This window comes from Micromys minutus, assembly GCF_963924665.1.
Source record: "Micromys minutus genome assembly, chromosome: 10".
Taxonomy (NCBI): domain Eukaryota; kingdom Metazoa; phylum Chordata; class Mammalia; order Rodentia; family Muridae; genus Micromys; species Micromys minutus.
Window position 1 is genome coordinate 66,904,284 of NC_137979.1, and position 14,583 is coordinate 66,918,866.

General features: G+C 38.5%; 2 protein-coding genes across 2 annotated transcripts; both read left to right on the forward strand.

Annotated features, from left to right (window-relative positions):
- Window positions 1-566: 566 nt before the first annotated feature.
- Window positions 567-8,729, forward strand: LOC308425369 (zinc finger protein 431-like; the record flags this gene model as incomplete). Its single annotated transcript, XM_080922642.1, has 4 exons — window positions 567-623; window positions 7,948-8,054; window positions 8,347-8,473; window positions 8,665-8,729. Exons 2-4 carry the CDS (start codon window positions 8,040-8,042, stop codon window positions 8,727-8,729), a joined length of 207 nt encoding a protein of 68 aa, XP_080778768.1. The 5' UTR covers window positions 567-623; window positions 7,948-8,039.
- Window positions 8,730-9,861: 1,132 nt separating this feature from the next.
- LOC308425279 (uncharacterized protein) lies at window positions 9,862-12,113 on the forward strand (the record flags this gene model as incomplete). The annotated part of the gene is made up of 2 exons (XM_080922493.1): window positions 9,862-10,830; window positions 12,033-12,113. 2 exons carry the CDS (start codon window positions 9,862-9,864, stop codon window positions 12,111-12,113), a joined length of 1,050 nt encoding a protein of 349 aa, XP_080778619.1.
- Window positions 12,114-14,583: the final 2,470 nt, after the last annotated feature.

Consider the following 14,583-nt stretch of genomic DNA (forward strand, 5'->3'; position numbering starts at 1 on the left):
GGGGCTATGTAAGGTATTCTTGGTTCCAGGAAGTAGAAGAGGAGAAGGGGGGAGGGGGAGGAGGAGGAGGAGGGGGAGGAGGAGGAGGAGGAGGAGAAACAACAACAACAACAACAATAACAATTACAAGAACTAGAACAAGAATGAGAAGCGCCTACTGTGAAGGGAGCTCAGTCATTGTCTGAAGTCTGGACCCGGTGAGCACAGGGTCACTGCCCACAAAAGGGAGGAGCGGGCAGCGGTAGCTGGAGTGGTGGGTCCTTCCTGGGGCTTGGTGAAAGACAGATGGGTAGGCTGTTGAAGACAGGCACGAGTGCTACTGAAATGCAAATCCCTGCAGATCTGGAAAAGATCTGGCCCTAGAATGGGCCAGGAACGGCAGCACTGCATCTCTCAGGACACTCTAAACCTAAGGAATATGCTCATGTCACTCAAGACTCACTGACCAATGAGAGCCTTCAGGCGGACCAGCCAGCTAGAAAGGAGGCGGGTTCTTCCGGGTGCCCCGCGGCAGGTTCCGCTTAGTAACTGAGCGGGCTTGAGAGACTCCCTTGTGTAGTACTGTGAGCCCTGCTGTTGTGTGCTGTGAGACGCGCTCGGACAAGCTCCGAAGTTGCGACACGGTGAGCACAGGGTCCCTGCTAACAACGGGGAGGAGCAGGAGGCTGAGCAGCGGGACCTGGTGTGGTGGGTCTTTCCCGGGGTTGGGTGGGAACCAGCAGCCACCTGTAAGGTCCTTTGTGGTCCTAGCCGCTCGCTGGACCTAGTGGTAGCCTCCGAATAACTTCACCATGCAGGCTGAATCTGCGCAGAACATTTGGAATAGTGGCTTGTGTGTAGAAATATCTTTGGCAGGATGACAAGCTCGGAGACTCCAGTTTCTACAAGTTCTTTCCCTAGCATTTAACAGTAAGGTGTTAATTTGTTTGGAGTTAATTTGGTGGAGGTTGTAAAAGGCATCTCATGTGTTGGGTCGCAATCCAATATCAAACTCTGATGTAAAAGAGTAGAATTAAAGATGTAAAGGATTTACTAATGCTTAAGAGATAGTAAAGTCACACCAAGTAGAACTTAGCTGCCTGTCAAGCACCCCACAGGAAAGTAATATGCTAACCAGGCTTATTAGAGATTAGAATTTTTTTTTTTTTTACATCAGTGAAAGAAGTCAGTTTGAATCATTTAATGTGGAGAGGGGTTTAGAGCCAGAACAACTGAGTTGACGAGCCACCCTGAGTTCAGAAAGAAAAAGAAAGGGTGAGTTTATTCAGCAGTTAAATCTCAGAGGCTGAAAACATTCTAGACTTATATAAGATTGCAAAGAGGCTAAAAGCTTCCAGGACTAGGCCTAGGTTAACAATTGGAGGAAGTAAGCCTCTGAGATGACAGTTATATCAGGCACATAAAAGACACTTTACAGCCCTGTGTGATGGTCCCTCTACAGAAAAGACCGAGAACTGTATCTGTCACAATCATACTGTCCCTGTCTTCACTACTTTGTTTTTCTTTGTTTCTTATTGCTTTCCTTCTTTGCATTTTCATGTAAGCAATACGGAATTAATGTTTAATTGAAGATAGAATATTCTGTCATACAATGTATCCTGACCACTGTTGCCCCTCCCTCCACTCCTCCCAGCTACCTCCCACCTCTCCTCTCCTCTAGACCCACCCCAACTCTGTTTCCTCTTCAGAAAGGAGCAGACCTCCGAGAGAGGCAGCCAAACAGGGCAAAACAAGATAGTGAAAGACAAGGTGAAAGCCTTCATATTGAGACTAGTCAAGACAAGCCAATAAGAGAAAGAGTCTTAGGATCAAGCAAAAGAATCAGAGCTACACCTGCTCCCACTGTTAGGAGTCCAACAAAACACCAAGCTGACAGCCATGCATCAGCAGAGGACCTGGCACAGACCCATGCTGACCCAATGCTTGCCATTTAAGTCTCTGTAGGGTTCCTGGAAGTCCATACGGTGTTAGTCATGGATCCCTTCATGTCCTGGGCCTCAAGTTAAACCAAACATTGGTTGGCCCCTCAAACAAGTTTGTTACCATCATGCCCCAGCACATCTTGCAGGAAGAACCAGTTTTAGGTAGAGGGTTTTTGTTCTTCTTAAGAGACTAGAACATAGGGGTGAGGCCTGACCTCTACATTCAGTGGAGCTGTGTAGACTTTGTCCTGAGTGATGGGGCCCTGCTGTCAGTTTTCAGAGAGGCAAGCTTTGTCCTATCGTCAGCATGGGTTGTTTAAGAACCTCCGAGGGACTCCCTTAGCCAACTGTTCAATGGAATGTAACCCATTTCTAACATTGAAGTCCTGCCTTGCTACAAAGGATGGTCATCCAGTTCAGACTCCATTCCTAGGAGTCCTCATTAGGGTCACCCTCAAAAATTTTAGGAAATTATCATTGCACTGGGTTTCTACACTAATCCCCAAATGCCCCTAATTCCAGATGTTTCTCCCTGAAGTGTACTCTCTACCTTCATCCCACTCCCTACCCCCAACTGACCCCTCCAACCCTGTTTCCATCAAACTCCAGTCTACTCATGGAAACTTCTATTTCCCCTTTAGAGGGAGATCCATGCTACACCCCTTTACCTAAGAGGAGTTTCTGGCTAGTATGAATAAATATAGTATGAACATTGTTGAGCAAGTATCCTTATGGTAGGATGGAGCACTTTTTGGATAGATGCCAAAGAGTGGTATAGCTGGGAAATGAGGTCTGAATTTTCTGAGGAACCACAGTTCTGAGGAAATACTCATTCCCATAGAGGCTGTATTAATTTGCACTCCCACAAGCACTGGAGAATTGTTCCCTTTCTTATATATAGCCAGCATGAGCTGTCACATGTATTAATGATCTTAGCTAGTCTGCCATGTGTAAGATGGATTCTCAAAGTGTTTTATTAGTATTTCCCTAATGACTAAGGTGGTGAAGATTTCTTTAAGTCTTTCTTGGACATTTTTTATTCTTCTGTTTAGAATTCTTTGTTTAGATCTATATACCCCATTTTTTAGTTGGATTTTTTGTTTTGGAACATCTAGTTCCTTGAGATCTTTATATATTTTGCATATTAGCCCTCTATACAATGTGGATTTGGTAATAAAAATAAAATATAAAAATAAATTTTTTCCCATTCCTTAATTGCCTCTTTGTTCAACAGACTGGCTTTTTGCCACTTCCAATCCATTTCTGGCAAAGAGGAGAAACAGAGTGCACAGGATGAGTACTGGCCTGTAATTTCTTTGATGATGAAGATGATTATCTTGTAGTATTTAAAAGCTTTATAGGTCTGTCTTTCTGTCTCCTTTATTCAGTGGTGCCATCTATGGTGTGCGATTTTTATTTCTTATAATCTAGTTATATTATTGTTTCCCTAGGAAATGATAGATCTTCACCTGTTTTTGTCTTCTGAACATTTACTATATTGTGTTATGAGTTTATTGTGTTTTTGATAGTTTGGGGACTTTCTGTGAGAAACAGTTTTGGTTTCCTTTTCCTGATCCTGAAGACTTGCCTCTCCTCATTTCTTGGAAAATCTGTTCTTTTTTGTTCTTGCAATCATCAGTACTTGTTTTTTTGCTTCTGAAATGATTGATATGCTTAACACATTGGATTTGGGTTTGGGTTTTTAAAACTTTCTGATATATTATTGTCTGTGTGTCCTGATTAGCTTCAGTTGAGGACTTTTTAGAGCCTACAGTCATCTGAGGGAGCCTCACCTGAGGACAGCCCTCATGAAAATGGCTGAATGCTGTGTCAGTGAGAGATTGTGTGGAGTGATGATGTGGGAAGGCTCTTCCACTGAGGGTGGCAGGATCCCTAAGCAAGTGGCCTGGGCTGGATAAGAGAGCTGAGCATGAGACAGTGAGCAAGCAAGAGGGCAAGCCAGGAAACAGTGTTTGTCCATGGTTTGTGCCTTCATGTTTGAGGCTTGAGTTTTCATCCTAAGCTCCCAAAATAATCTGACAGCACCAAACAAGTGAACCTGATCATTACCTGAGATGCCTTTGCTTAGAGGATTCAACCACAGCAGCAGCAGAGTAGCAAGGTACTGAAAAAAAAAAGTAGGGAAAAAGTAATTTGCTGCATTTAGGACAGAACCTTGGAATGTTCTCATTTGGAAGAATGTGGAAAATATCACTTGAGATGGCACATAGCATAGAAAGCTGTACTCAGAGCTTAATCAGCTTTTCTTGTAGCATCTGGAAGAACTGAGTATTGCCAGTAACGGAGACGAAAGTTCATGTCATAGGATTTCAGTGGCAATTAGACCTTATGAATAATTTAACTAGAAGTCATTTGTGTAATATTTTAACCCGACATCTTTCTTATTCTGCCCATGCCCTGAGCAATTAAGGCAGACAATTAAAAAATAATGGGCTGAATTCCTGGAATATTGGATCTCTTGGATAAGTATTACTAGTGACTCTTCCAGGACTACAATAAAAAAGAAAAAAAGAAACAAGTGGGCAAAAATAAATTCAAAGTCTTTTGTAGAGAAAAACAGCACTGGGAAGTTTCAGATGGCAGCCAAACCCTAAGAGGCCTGAATTTTCAAAGAGATTATCCCCATCAAAGAGAAGGTCCTTGCTCAGTATTTGAAGCCTAAAATGTTGCCCTATGGGAAACACTTCTTCCTGCTAAGCCTTAAGTTAATGAAAAGTGTGGAGGCAAAGTGATTCCTAGTCCATGGAAGGAACTTCACAAAAAACCTGCTACCAAAGGTGGCAGGGTCCATCCCAATTTAGAATCCAAACTTGACAGAATACTAAAGTTCTAGAAACAAAATAATAGCAAAATTTAAGGTCATGGATTCTTCCTCTCTCATTAGAGTTCAACACTTTTCCAGCCATCTGTATTTGGCACAGTGAGAGCCCCAGTGAGGGAGGATACTGTGAGTGTGCATTGCATGAACCTGTGAGGATGCAGCCTGAGTTGTATTTTTAGACAGGATGTTAAGATAATTAAACTACGAGACACCTGTCATGGAGAGCTGCATATAGGGAGTGCAGGTAACTAAACCAAGAGATGTATGAGACATTGAAGGGATAGGGCCATCTAAGCCTTTTGAAACTTAGGCCCCATGTGTCTGAGACAGAGCTGCATGATTTGTTGTTTGCCGTGCTGGGTTTCTTGCTTTGGTCCAATCTTTTCTCACTCTACACATTCCTCTCTACTGGAATGGGAAGGCGTATTTTGTGCCATTATATATTGGAAAGATATAACTTGCTTTCTGATTTTACAAGATGCAGCAATCAAGAGATTGTCCTGAGTGTCAGAAAAGACTTCAAACATTTAAACAGTGTACAAATTCTTGCAGACTCTTTCTACTCTTGCAGATCACTGAAATTAATACTAAATGCATTCTTATCCTGGGATGTCTATGAGCCTATAGTAACCAGGTTTAGGATGTAGTTGATTGAGCTAAAAAGCTTCCAGATAGGATAATGTCTTTAAACACTTGTCTCTCCTATGTGGCTGTCATTGGGGAGCTGATAGAAGCTTTTGTAGGAGGATCCTTCTAGATTCCTTAGGAATGGAATTTGAGTGTCTATAGACTCAACTCATTTTCTGTTTGTTTTTGTTTATTATTTTGTGTGTGTGTGCGCACGCATCTACTGTCTTGTGGTTGAAAGTCCCAGTGAACTTCTTTCTCATGCTGTCATGCCTTTACCATTATACCTGTCCATCCAGGAATGGGCTTAAAATGGGACACAGTTTTGGATGTGGATTTAAAAATGGTCTCCAGATGTAGTTTTAAAGACTGATGATCCATGGCCTTCTAGCTCTCTAAAATGCTTTCTGATAACTTGTAAAATATTCTAAAAACTTACTTATTATATGGTTAAATTTTTTGGCTTTTTTGACTCTCTAAATAAGCACTAGGGAAACATAACTCTTTCTTATTGTTCTATACTTCATTAGGCACTAAAAAGTTAACTCTTTATTACCTGTGCTAATATCTGGCGATTAATTAGCATGTGTTGTTTAGCAACAGGGAATTAAGTAGTACGATTTATTGCTGGTGCTCCTTTCTCTGGTGAGTCAGGTAGAAGTTTCTCTGGCTAGGCTGGTTTACCTCTTTGTGAACTAGAGAGGAAGGAAAGGAAAATAACTAAGATGCTTTATATACGCAAATATGCACAGGCACATACATATTCAAACATCCATACACCTACACTCTGGCTGGACTTGACCGTCTGTCACAATCAACTCCACAAGTATTCATGCATGCTTACATATATACACATATACTTACACACATAAATATAGACAAACAGACATACACATTTGGATGGATGGATGATGGATGGAAGGATGGAAGGATGAGGCAAAGCTCCTCAAACCAGATCATTCAATCAATAACTTTATTTCTTTTCTCTGGTCTTTTTATACCTCGTTAGACAAAAAGTTCTTTAGAAAATTGTCTCAGAAATAAAATGTTATATAAAATTAATATATACATAAATTCAAAGCATTATTTCAGTATAATATGTTCAACATAAGTTCAAAGCAACAGTTTTTACATGGCCTTGTCATGTGCATCATAATGCACACCTGTAGCTTTATCCTTGGGTCTAAATGTTTTTTCCTGAACACAAAATTGTCCCAAGTCTATTTCTCTTTTTAATGTAATTATGAAAGCTCATTGTATTCCTTATTATGCAGCCTTTACTTACTATTTGAGGAGTGAGCACAATCTATTCTTGATTCTAACTTTATTACATCTTTAATGTAATAAGACCATCTCTAAAATCTTTCTTCCTAAAACTATTTGAATCGAATCAGGAATTCTATAAACTCATTATACATTTGTCTATATAGCATCAGTACAAGATAGTGTATCTTCTTAGGTCTGCAGAAGTCCACTAAAAAAGATGGGTCTATACCTAGTGAGTGTTATTTATTTAATAATAACAGGAAAAGCATATTAATAGCAGGAATCTTTCTTCAAATATAATCTCCTCGGCCTTGCCTAAAGAAGCAAATCTATGGCAGAACCACCTAAGGAAGATCACTTGTTAGTTTTTAGCTCCTTCTACATGGCTCTTGGCAAGACTCTATCCCTAAATCACATAAGATGCAGTAGAAGCAATTGCTTTTCAGTGTTAAGCTGTTTTGTGAGTTTACTGTTTATATGTTTTTAATTTTGTTATTTTGGGTTCTTTATTTTTGAAGACCAAGTTTCTCTGTGTAGGTTGTTATAAAGAACATGCAGGCCTCAAACTTACAGTTCCATTTCTGGCTCCAGTAAGCTGGGATTAAATGTGGGTCAACACACTTGGCTTTTTGTTTGTTTTTCTATTAATGGCTGATGGGCTGAAATAGATTTTGGTACATGTCAAGCATATGCTGTTATATTGATCGTCATCCATGTGAATTTTGAAATCTGACAGAGAGAATATTCTATTTCTCAGGATGGCATGTATTCATGACACAACTACTGCCTGAGCTTTCTGAGTCATTGAATTGCAGGTGCATAACAATCTTCCTATCTGTTGTGTTCGATTATTTTTTTATGAATATGAGTATTTTGCCTGTATGCATAAATATGCACCTCATGTATGCTTGGTATTCATAGTAGTCAAAAGATGGTCTCAGGCTTTCTGAATTTGGAGTAAGGGATAGTTGTGAGCCCCTTTGTAAGTACTGGCAATTGAGCACAATCATTTGTAAGTCTAACAAGAGCTCTTCACTGCTGAGCCATCTCTCCTGCCCTCTGTTGCTTAGTTAGGATCAACATTTACACTGCTAATATTTTCATCTGTCTGTTTATAACTATGTAAACATGGATCCTCTTTTAATGTTACAGTTTCAACTGGGGCATTTCAAGATTTTGGAAGATGAATACAGAGCTGGAATGAATATATAATTCTTTGAAGGAACTAAAGTAAAAAACAAACAAACCTTTGAGTTCTTTCTTTTTTTTTTCTTTGATTGATTTTTACAGGGGAGACAGGGTCTTAAAATGTACCTCTGGCTGTCCTGGATAGACCAGTCTGGCATCCAACTCAGTGAGATACACCTGCCTCTGCCTCCTGAATGCTAGGATTAAAGGTTGGCATTTCTGTCTGTCTGTCTGCCTGTCTCTGTCTCTGTCTCTCTCCCTCTGTTAATTGGCATTTCACTTGCATGACTTTATCCAATTTAAAGAGTGAAGCAATGACAGAGGTGAACCTCATTATTCAGTTCACTTCTAAGGTGACTTGGTGATTACATTAGTACCTCTGGGACAAGAAATAAGTGAAGGAGGTAGCAGAATGATATATGATATACTGTCAATGACGTATACATTTACAGTGTTATAGGGTCCATGGGTTCTGTTGTATACATGTATGGGATATTTTAGAATGCAGTGACCTATGATGATGTGCGTGTGAACTTCACTCAAGAAGAATGGGTTTTGCTGGATCCTTCACAGAAGAGTCTCTACAAAGATGTGATGCTGGAGACCTATAGGAACCTCGCTGCTATAGGTAAGACAGTGAGTTTTCTTTCACTTTTTCAAATAAGGGAACAACTGTTTCTTTGTCACTGGTGCTCTTCTGTAATTTTAATTGAGAATGAGGAAGAAAGAGGTGAATAAATCAGGTTCACTGAAGATAATAAGTTAAAATTTCCCTAATTTTCAATAATAATTTATATCTTATCTGATACTATATTTTAGGCTACAATTGGGAAGACCATAATATTGAAGAACGTTGTCAAAGTTCTAGAAGACATGCAAGGTAATTTTTATTTGCAAGTTGCTATGAATATGTCTCTGAAGAATTTTTTAATGTGGTTTTTGAAGAAAAACCACAGTGTAAAAAAAAGCATTTCTTTAAGTATACCGATGATTATTAAATTCTCAAAAATCCATGAACCTCAGTGTCAGGTGTCTGATTTGTGCTTGCAAGGCATTCCTCTGAGAAAGAAGACAAGAAAACAATGCTTCACCAGACATTACCATTTGAATTATAGCCACATTGCAACTACTCTGTAGACCTGTCAATTTACTTAGACTATTACCACTCACATATTGCAAATAGGTCTATATTTTTAAAACCTTCTTAAAAGCAAATATTTTATAGTAAAGCTGGTGTTGCTCATATGCCTGTAGTAATATAGCTAAGGTTAGTGAGAGAGACAGTTTATGAGAGTCTAGAATGTTTTTGAGGATAAACATTAATCCCTATACCACATGTCTTTGATGAACAAAACATCAGCTGTGTGAATGCAATATAGAAATATTTCATTTCTTATTCTTCTTTTAGTAGGTATATCATGCATCACAGTGGATACAAGCATTGTCACCATAGGGCTATCTAAAAAAGCAATGTACCTCTCTCTCTCCCAGAACTATTAGAAGATATTTCCCATTTGAGTAGACTTTCTCAGTATTTATAAGTTTATATTTAGTTAGTTTTCAATTTTCAATGGGATTATATCCACAAACTTACACTGCAGAAAGTTTACTAGGAATCTTGAACATTTTCTCTGTTTGACTGGTTTCCATTGCAAATTCTGTGTGCAAATGTAGTGTATTTTGCACTATAGGAAAATAAAATTTATTAATGCACTCAGTGTGCTAAAGCTCTGAGTTTTTCTAGTCCTCTCCAAATATGTGCAAAGAACCTCATAGAGAAAAAGGACACTACCTATGTGAGCCATGTCATAAATGCTCTTACCGTTACATTTATCTTCAAAGAAGCAAAACAACTCATAATGAAGGGGAAACCATGATTGTAAACAAAGTGATAAAACCTTAAGATCTGATTCCTTTTTACAACTATACTGAATTGTAAAATTCCTACAGAAAGAATGATTCATCAGTGTAATGAATGTGAAAAAGTTTTGACATGTTCCAATTATTTTTGCAGGCATGAAAGAAGTCTTACTGGAGAGAAACACTATAAAAGTATTCAGTATGGTGAATTCTTTGTACATCTTCGTAGTCTCCAAATACGTAGAACAAGAACTAGAGAGAAAATCTACAAATGTAATCTATGTAATAAAGCCTTTTCACAACACAGTTATCTTAGAACCAATAAAAGAATGCATACTAGAGAGAAGCCCTATGAATGTAATCACTGTGGTAAAGCCTATTCTCGACACAGTTATCTCCAAATACATAAAAGAACACATACTGGAGAGAAACCTTATGAATGTAAGCAGTGTAGTAAAGCCTTTTCATGCCATGGTCAGCTTCGAAGGCATGAAAGAATTCATACTGGAGAGAAACCTTACAAATGTAATCAATGTGATAAAGCCTTTTCACGACACAGTCATCTCCAAATACATAAAAGAACACATACTGGAGAGAAACCTTATGAATGTAATCAATGTGGTAAAGCCTTTGTATGTTCCAGTCATCTCCAAATACATAAAAGAAAACATACTGGAGAGAAACCTTATGAATGTAATCAATGTGGTAAAGCCTTTACATATCGTGGTGGACTTCATTGTCATGAAAGAACACATACTGGAGAGAAGCCTTATGAATGTAATCAATGTGGTAAAGCCTTTACATATCGTGGTGGACTTCATTGTCATGAAAGAACACATACTGGAGAGAAGCCTTATGAATGTAATCAATGTGGTAAAGCCTTTGCATCTAACAGTAGTCTTCAATACCATAAAAGAACACATAGTGGAGAGAAACCCTATGAATGTAATCAATGTGGTAATTCCTATTTACAACCACGTATTCTCAAAATCCATAAAAGAACACATACTAGACAGAAACCCTATAAATGTAATCAATGTGGTAAAGCCTATGCATGTCATAGTAGTCTTCAAAATCATGAAAGAACACATACTGGAGAGAAACTTTATGAATGCAACCAATGTGGTAAAGCCTTTACATATCATGGTGGACTTCAAAGTCATGAAAGAACACATAGTGGAGAGAAGCCCTATGAATGTAATCAATGTGATAAAGCATTTGCATGTCACAGTAGTCTTCAAAACCATAAAAGAACCCATACTGGAGAAAAGCCCTATGAATGTAATCAGTGTGGTAAAGCCTTTGCATATCATAATTATCTTCGAATACATAAAAGAACACATACTGGAGAGAAACCCTATGAATGTAATCAATGTGGTAAAGCCTTTTCATGTCATAGTAGTCTTCAAAATCATAAAAGAACACATACTGGAGAGAAACCCTATGAATGTAATCAGTGTGATAAAGCCTTTGCATGTTACAGTAATCTTCAAAACCATAAAAGAACACATAGTGGAGAGAAACCCTTTGAATGCAATCAGTGTGGTAAAGCCTTTGCATGTCACAATAGTCTTCAAAACCATAAAAGAACACATAGTGGAAAAAAACCCTTTGACTGTAATCAATGTGGTAAATCCTATTCAAATCCATGTAATCTCAGAATACATAAAAGAACACATACAGGAGAGAGACCCTATGAATGTAATCAATGTGGTAAAGCCTTTGCATGTCATGGTTATCTTCAAATCCATAATAGAACACATACTGGAGAAAAGCCCTATGAATGTAATCAGTGTGGTAAAGCCTTTGCATGTCACAGTAATCTTCAAAACCATAAAAGAACACATACTGGAGAAAAGCCCTATGAATGTAATCAATGTGGTAAAGCCTTTTCCTGTCACAATAGTCTTCAAAACCATGAAAGAGTACATACTGGTGAGAAACCCTATGAATGTGATCAATGTGGTAAAGCCTTTGCATATCATAATTATCTTCAAATACATAAAAGAAAACATACTGGAGAGAAACCATATAAATGTAATCAATGTAGTAAAGCTTTTACGTGTCATAGTAGTCTACAAAACCATAAAAAAATGCATACTGGAGAAAAACCCCTATGAATGTAGTCAATGTGGTAAAGCCTTTTCACAACCAAGCAATCTCCAAATACATAAAAGAAAGCATACTAGAGAGAAACCTTAGAAATATAATGAATGTGATAAAGGCTTTTCACAGTATTGTAGTCTCCAAATACATGAAAGAATGCATACTAGAGAGAAAGCTTATGAATACAATCAATGTGTTAAATCTTTCATGTTCAACTTCAGAGGCAGGAAATAATTCATACTGAAGAGAAACCCTACAAATGTAATCAATGTAAAACCTTTGCATTTCATGATTATCTCTAAAGATATAAAAGAACACATACTGGAGGAAAAACCCTAAATGTAATCAATATGGTAAAGTCATATTTCAGGTCAGTAGTCTCCAAATTCATAGACGAATACATACTGGAGAGAAACCCTATGAATGTTATCAATGAGGTATAAAGCCTTTTCATAACCAAGTAATCTCCAACGGAGAGGAACTATATGTATATAACCAATGTGGTAAAGCCTTTGCAAGTCACAGTGACTTTCAAAGGTAGTGGTTTGACTATGCTTGGCCGATGGGAAAGTGGCACTATTAGGAGATGTGGCCTTACTTGAGAAATTGTGTCACTCTAGGGTTGGGCTTTTCTGCTCTTCCAGTACTGAACACTGCCATGTTTCCCTTCTTGATGATAATGGACCAAACCTTTGAATCTGTAAGGCAACCCCAACTAAATGTTGTCTTTTGTAAGAGTTGCCTTGTTTGTGGTGTCTTTTCATAGCAATAACCCAATTCAGACTAAAGGCATGAAAAAAAATCACACTGGAGAGAAGCCCTAAGAATGTATGGAATATGATGAAACCTTTGCACATTTCTGTAGTCCTCATTATAATGAAAGTATTCATATGAGAGAGAAACCTTATGAATGGAAGCAATGTTAATCCTCTGCCCTTCACAGTTATCTCTGAATGCAGAAAAGAATACACACTAAAGAGAAACCTTATGAATGTACTCAAAATGGTAAAGCCTTTGTGTTATAAGATCTACTTAATCCAACGTGCCTTAAAACACCAGACCAATGCAAATGACAAGTATTTTATTGTAATCCTGCCTTTAGAATTAAAGGGCTAGCTGATCTATATCAGGCCTCAGAGCTTTTAAGATTGAAAATCAAAAATATCTATGAAAAGTTGAATTTTTCAATGAATTGGGATTTAGAAATAGGAGCTTTCCTTTTGTGGTTGAATTGTATCAACTGATACAGAATGTAGGTTTGGGTTTAAGCTAGAGTTTAAGGGTTAGAGTTACTATACATGGTTGGCAGCAGGGAAGGGTTAGGGTTACAGGGTTATGTTAGGATTAGAGGGGTTGGGGGTAGAGGGTTAGGGCTAACAGGTTAGGGGCTAAGGGTTAGGCTAGGGTAAGGGTTGTTAAGGTTAGTTGATTAAGGTTTGGGGTTAAGATTTTTGGTTAGGGTTAGTATTAGCAGGTTAGTGTGGGGATGGGTGCTGGAGGCCCCACGTGGAGATCTCTGGCCCGGCTAGGTGCATGGGGTGGGTTCAGGTGAAGGGGAGAGAGTTCAGGCAGGGAGGAGGAAAGTGGTTCCACTGCCTCTCCTGCAGGTTCTGCCTGGTCTCTGTTTCCACCAATGCCACAAATTGCTGTGTGGGCCAAGCAAACAGGAGATTGGTTAGTCGGAGAGGGGTGCAGGAGAGCTGGCAGTGACTTCGGAAGAGCAGATCTTTTCCAAAGTGACTCTTATGACAGAAGCTCTCAGATGACAGAGTGATTTCTGCACACCTTTAATTTTGGGCAGGCCACATATATACAGTTTTGGGATGGTTTAAGAGTCTGACAACAGGTGCTTCCTATTGTCTTGGCCTGAGGGTTTGGGAATACCTCATCTACATATTTGGGGGTGTGGTCCTACTTCTATTTTAAGCCTATGTGATGTGTGGTCACATGGTCACCTGTAGAGGATGGACTTGGGGCATCATCTACGCCACTCTACAGGGGGCTGTGGCGGGGCTGTAGCTGTGTGAGAGGAGCCTGATCTCCCGGAGACTAGGAAGCTTTCTACCAACCCTTAGGGACCCCAGGGCTTCACTTATCTCAACTGGGAGTCAGGATGTTCTTCACCGACAATTGCACCACAGGTTAGGGTTAGAGTTAAGTAAAGTGAATTTGAGGGAGGAAATGAGACGAGGTTGGTTGGGGAAAAAGGAGGGATGAGATGATATAAATATAATATTCACATATTAAATTCTCAAAACAAATACAAAAACATCAAGGTGAAAAGTCTCAAAGTAAATAAAACTGGAGCATAAGGATAGCGATTACCACATACATTAATGAAATTTCGAAATATTGTTAGGTCTTTATATTCCAATTAATTGGAAAATTCTAAAATACATAGATTTTTAGATATATATGACCTACCAAATGTAAACCATTTTTAAAAATTGAGCAGCTTTATAAAAAGCAATAAAAGTGAAGCATTAATCAAATATCTACCAATTTAAAAAAATTACCAAACTCTCTATGACATACTAACACAAATGCTTCTCAAACTATTCTGCTAATCAGGAAAGGAAGGATATATTACCAAACTATGAAGCTAGTATTAGCCTGATACTAAAACCAGATAAAAACAAAAATTACTGACCAATCTTCAACATAAATATACATATATGCAAACTTGCTTTAAAATTTTTTTGCAAATTCGATTCAATAAAATATCAAATAACCCACCGTGATCAAGCTGGTTTATTCCAGAGATGCAGTGCT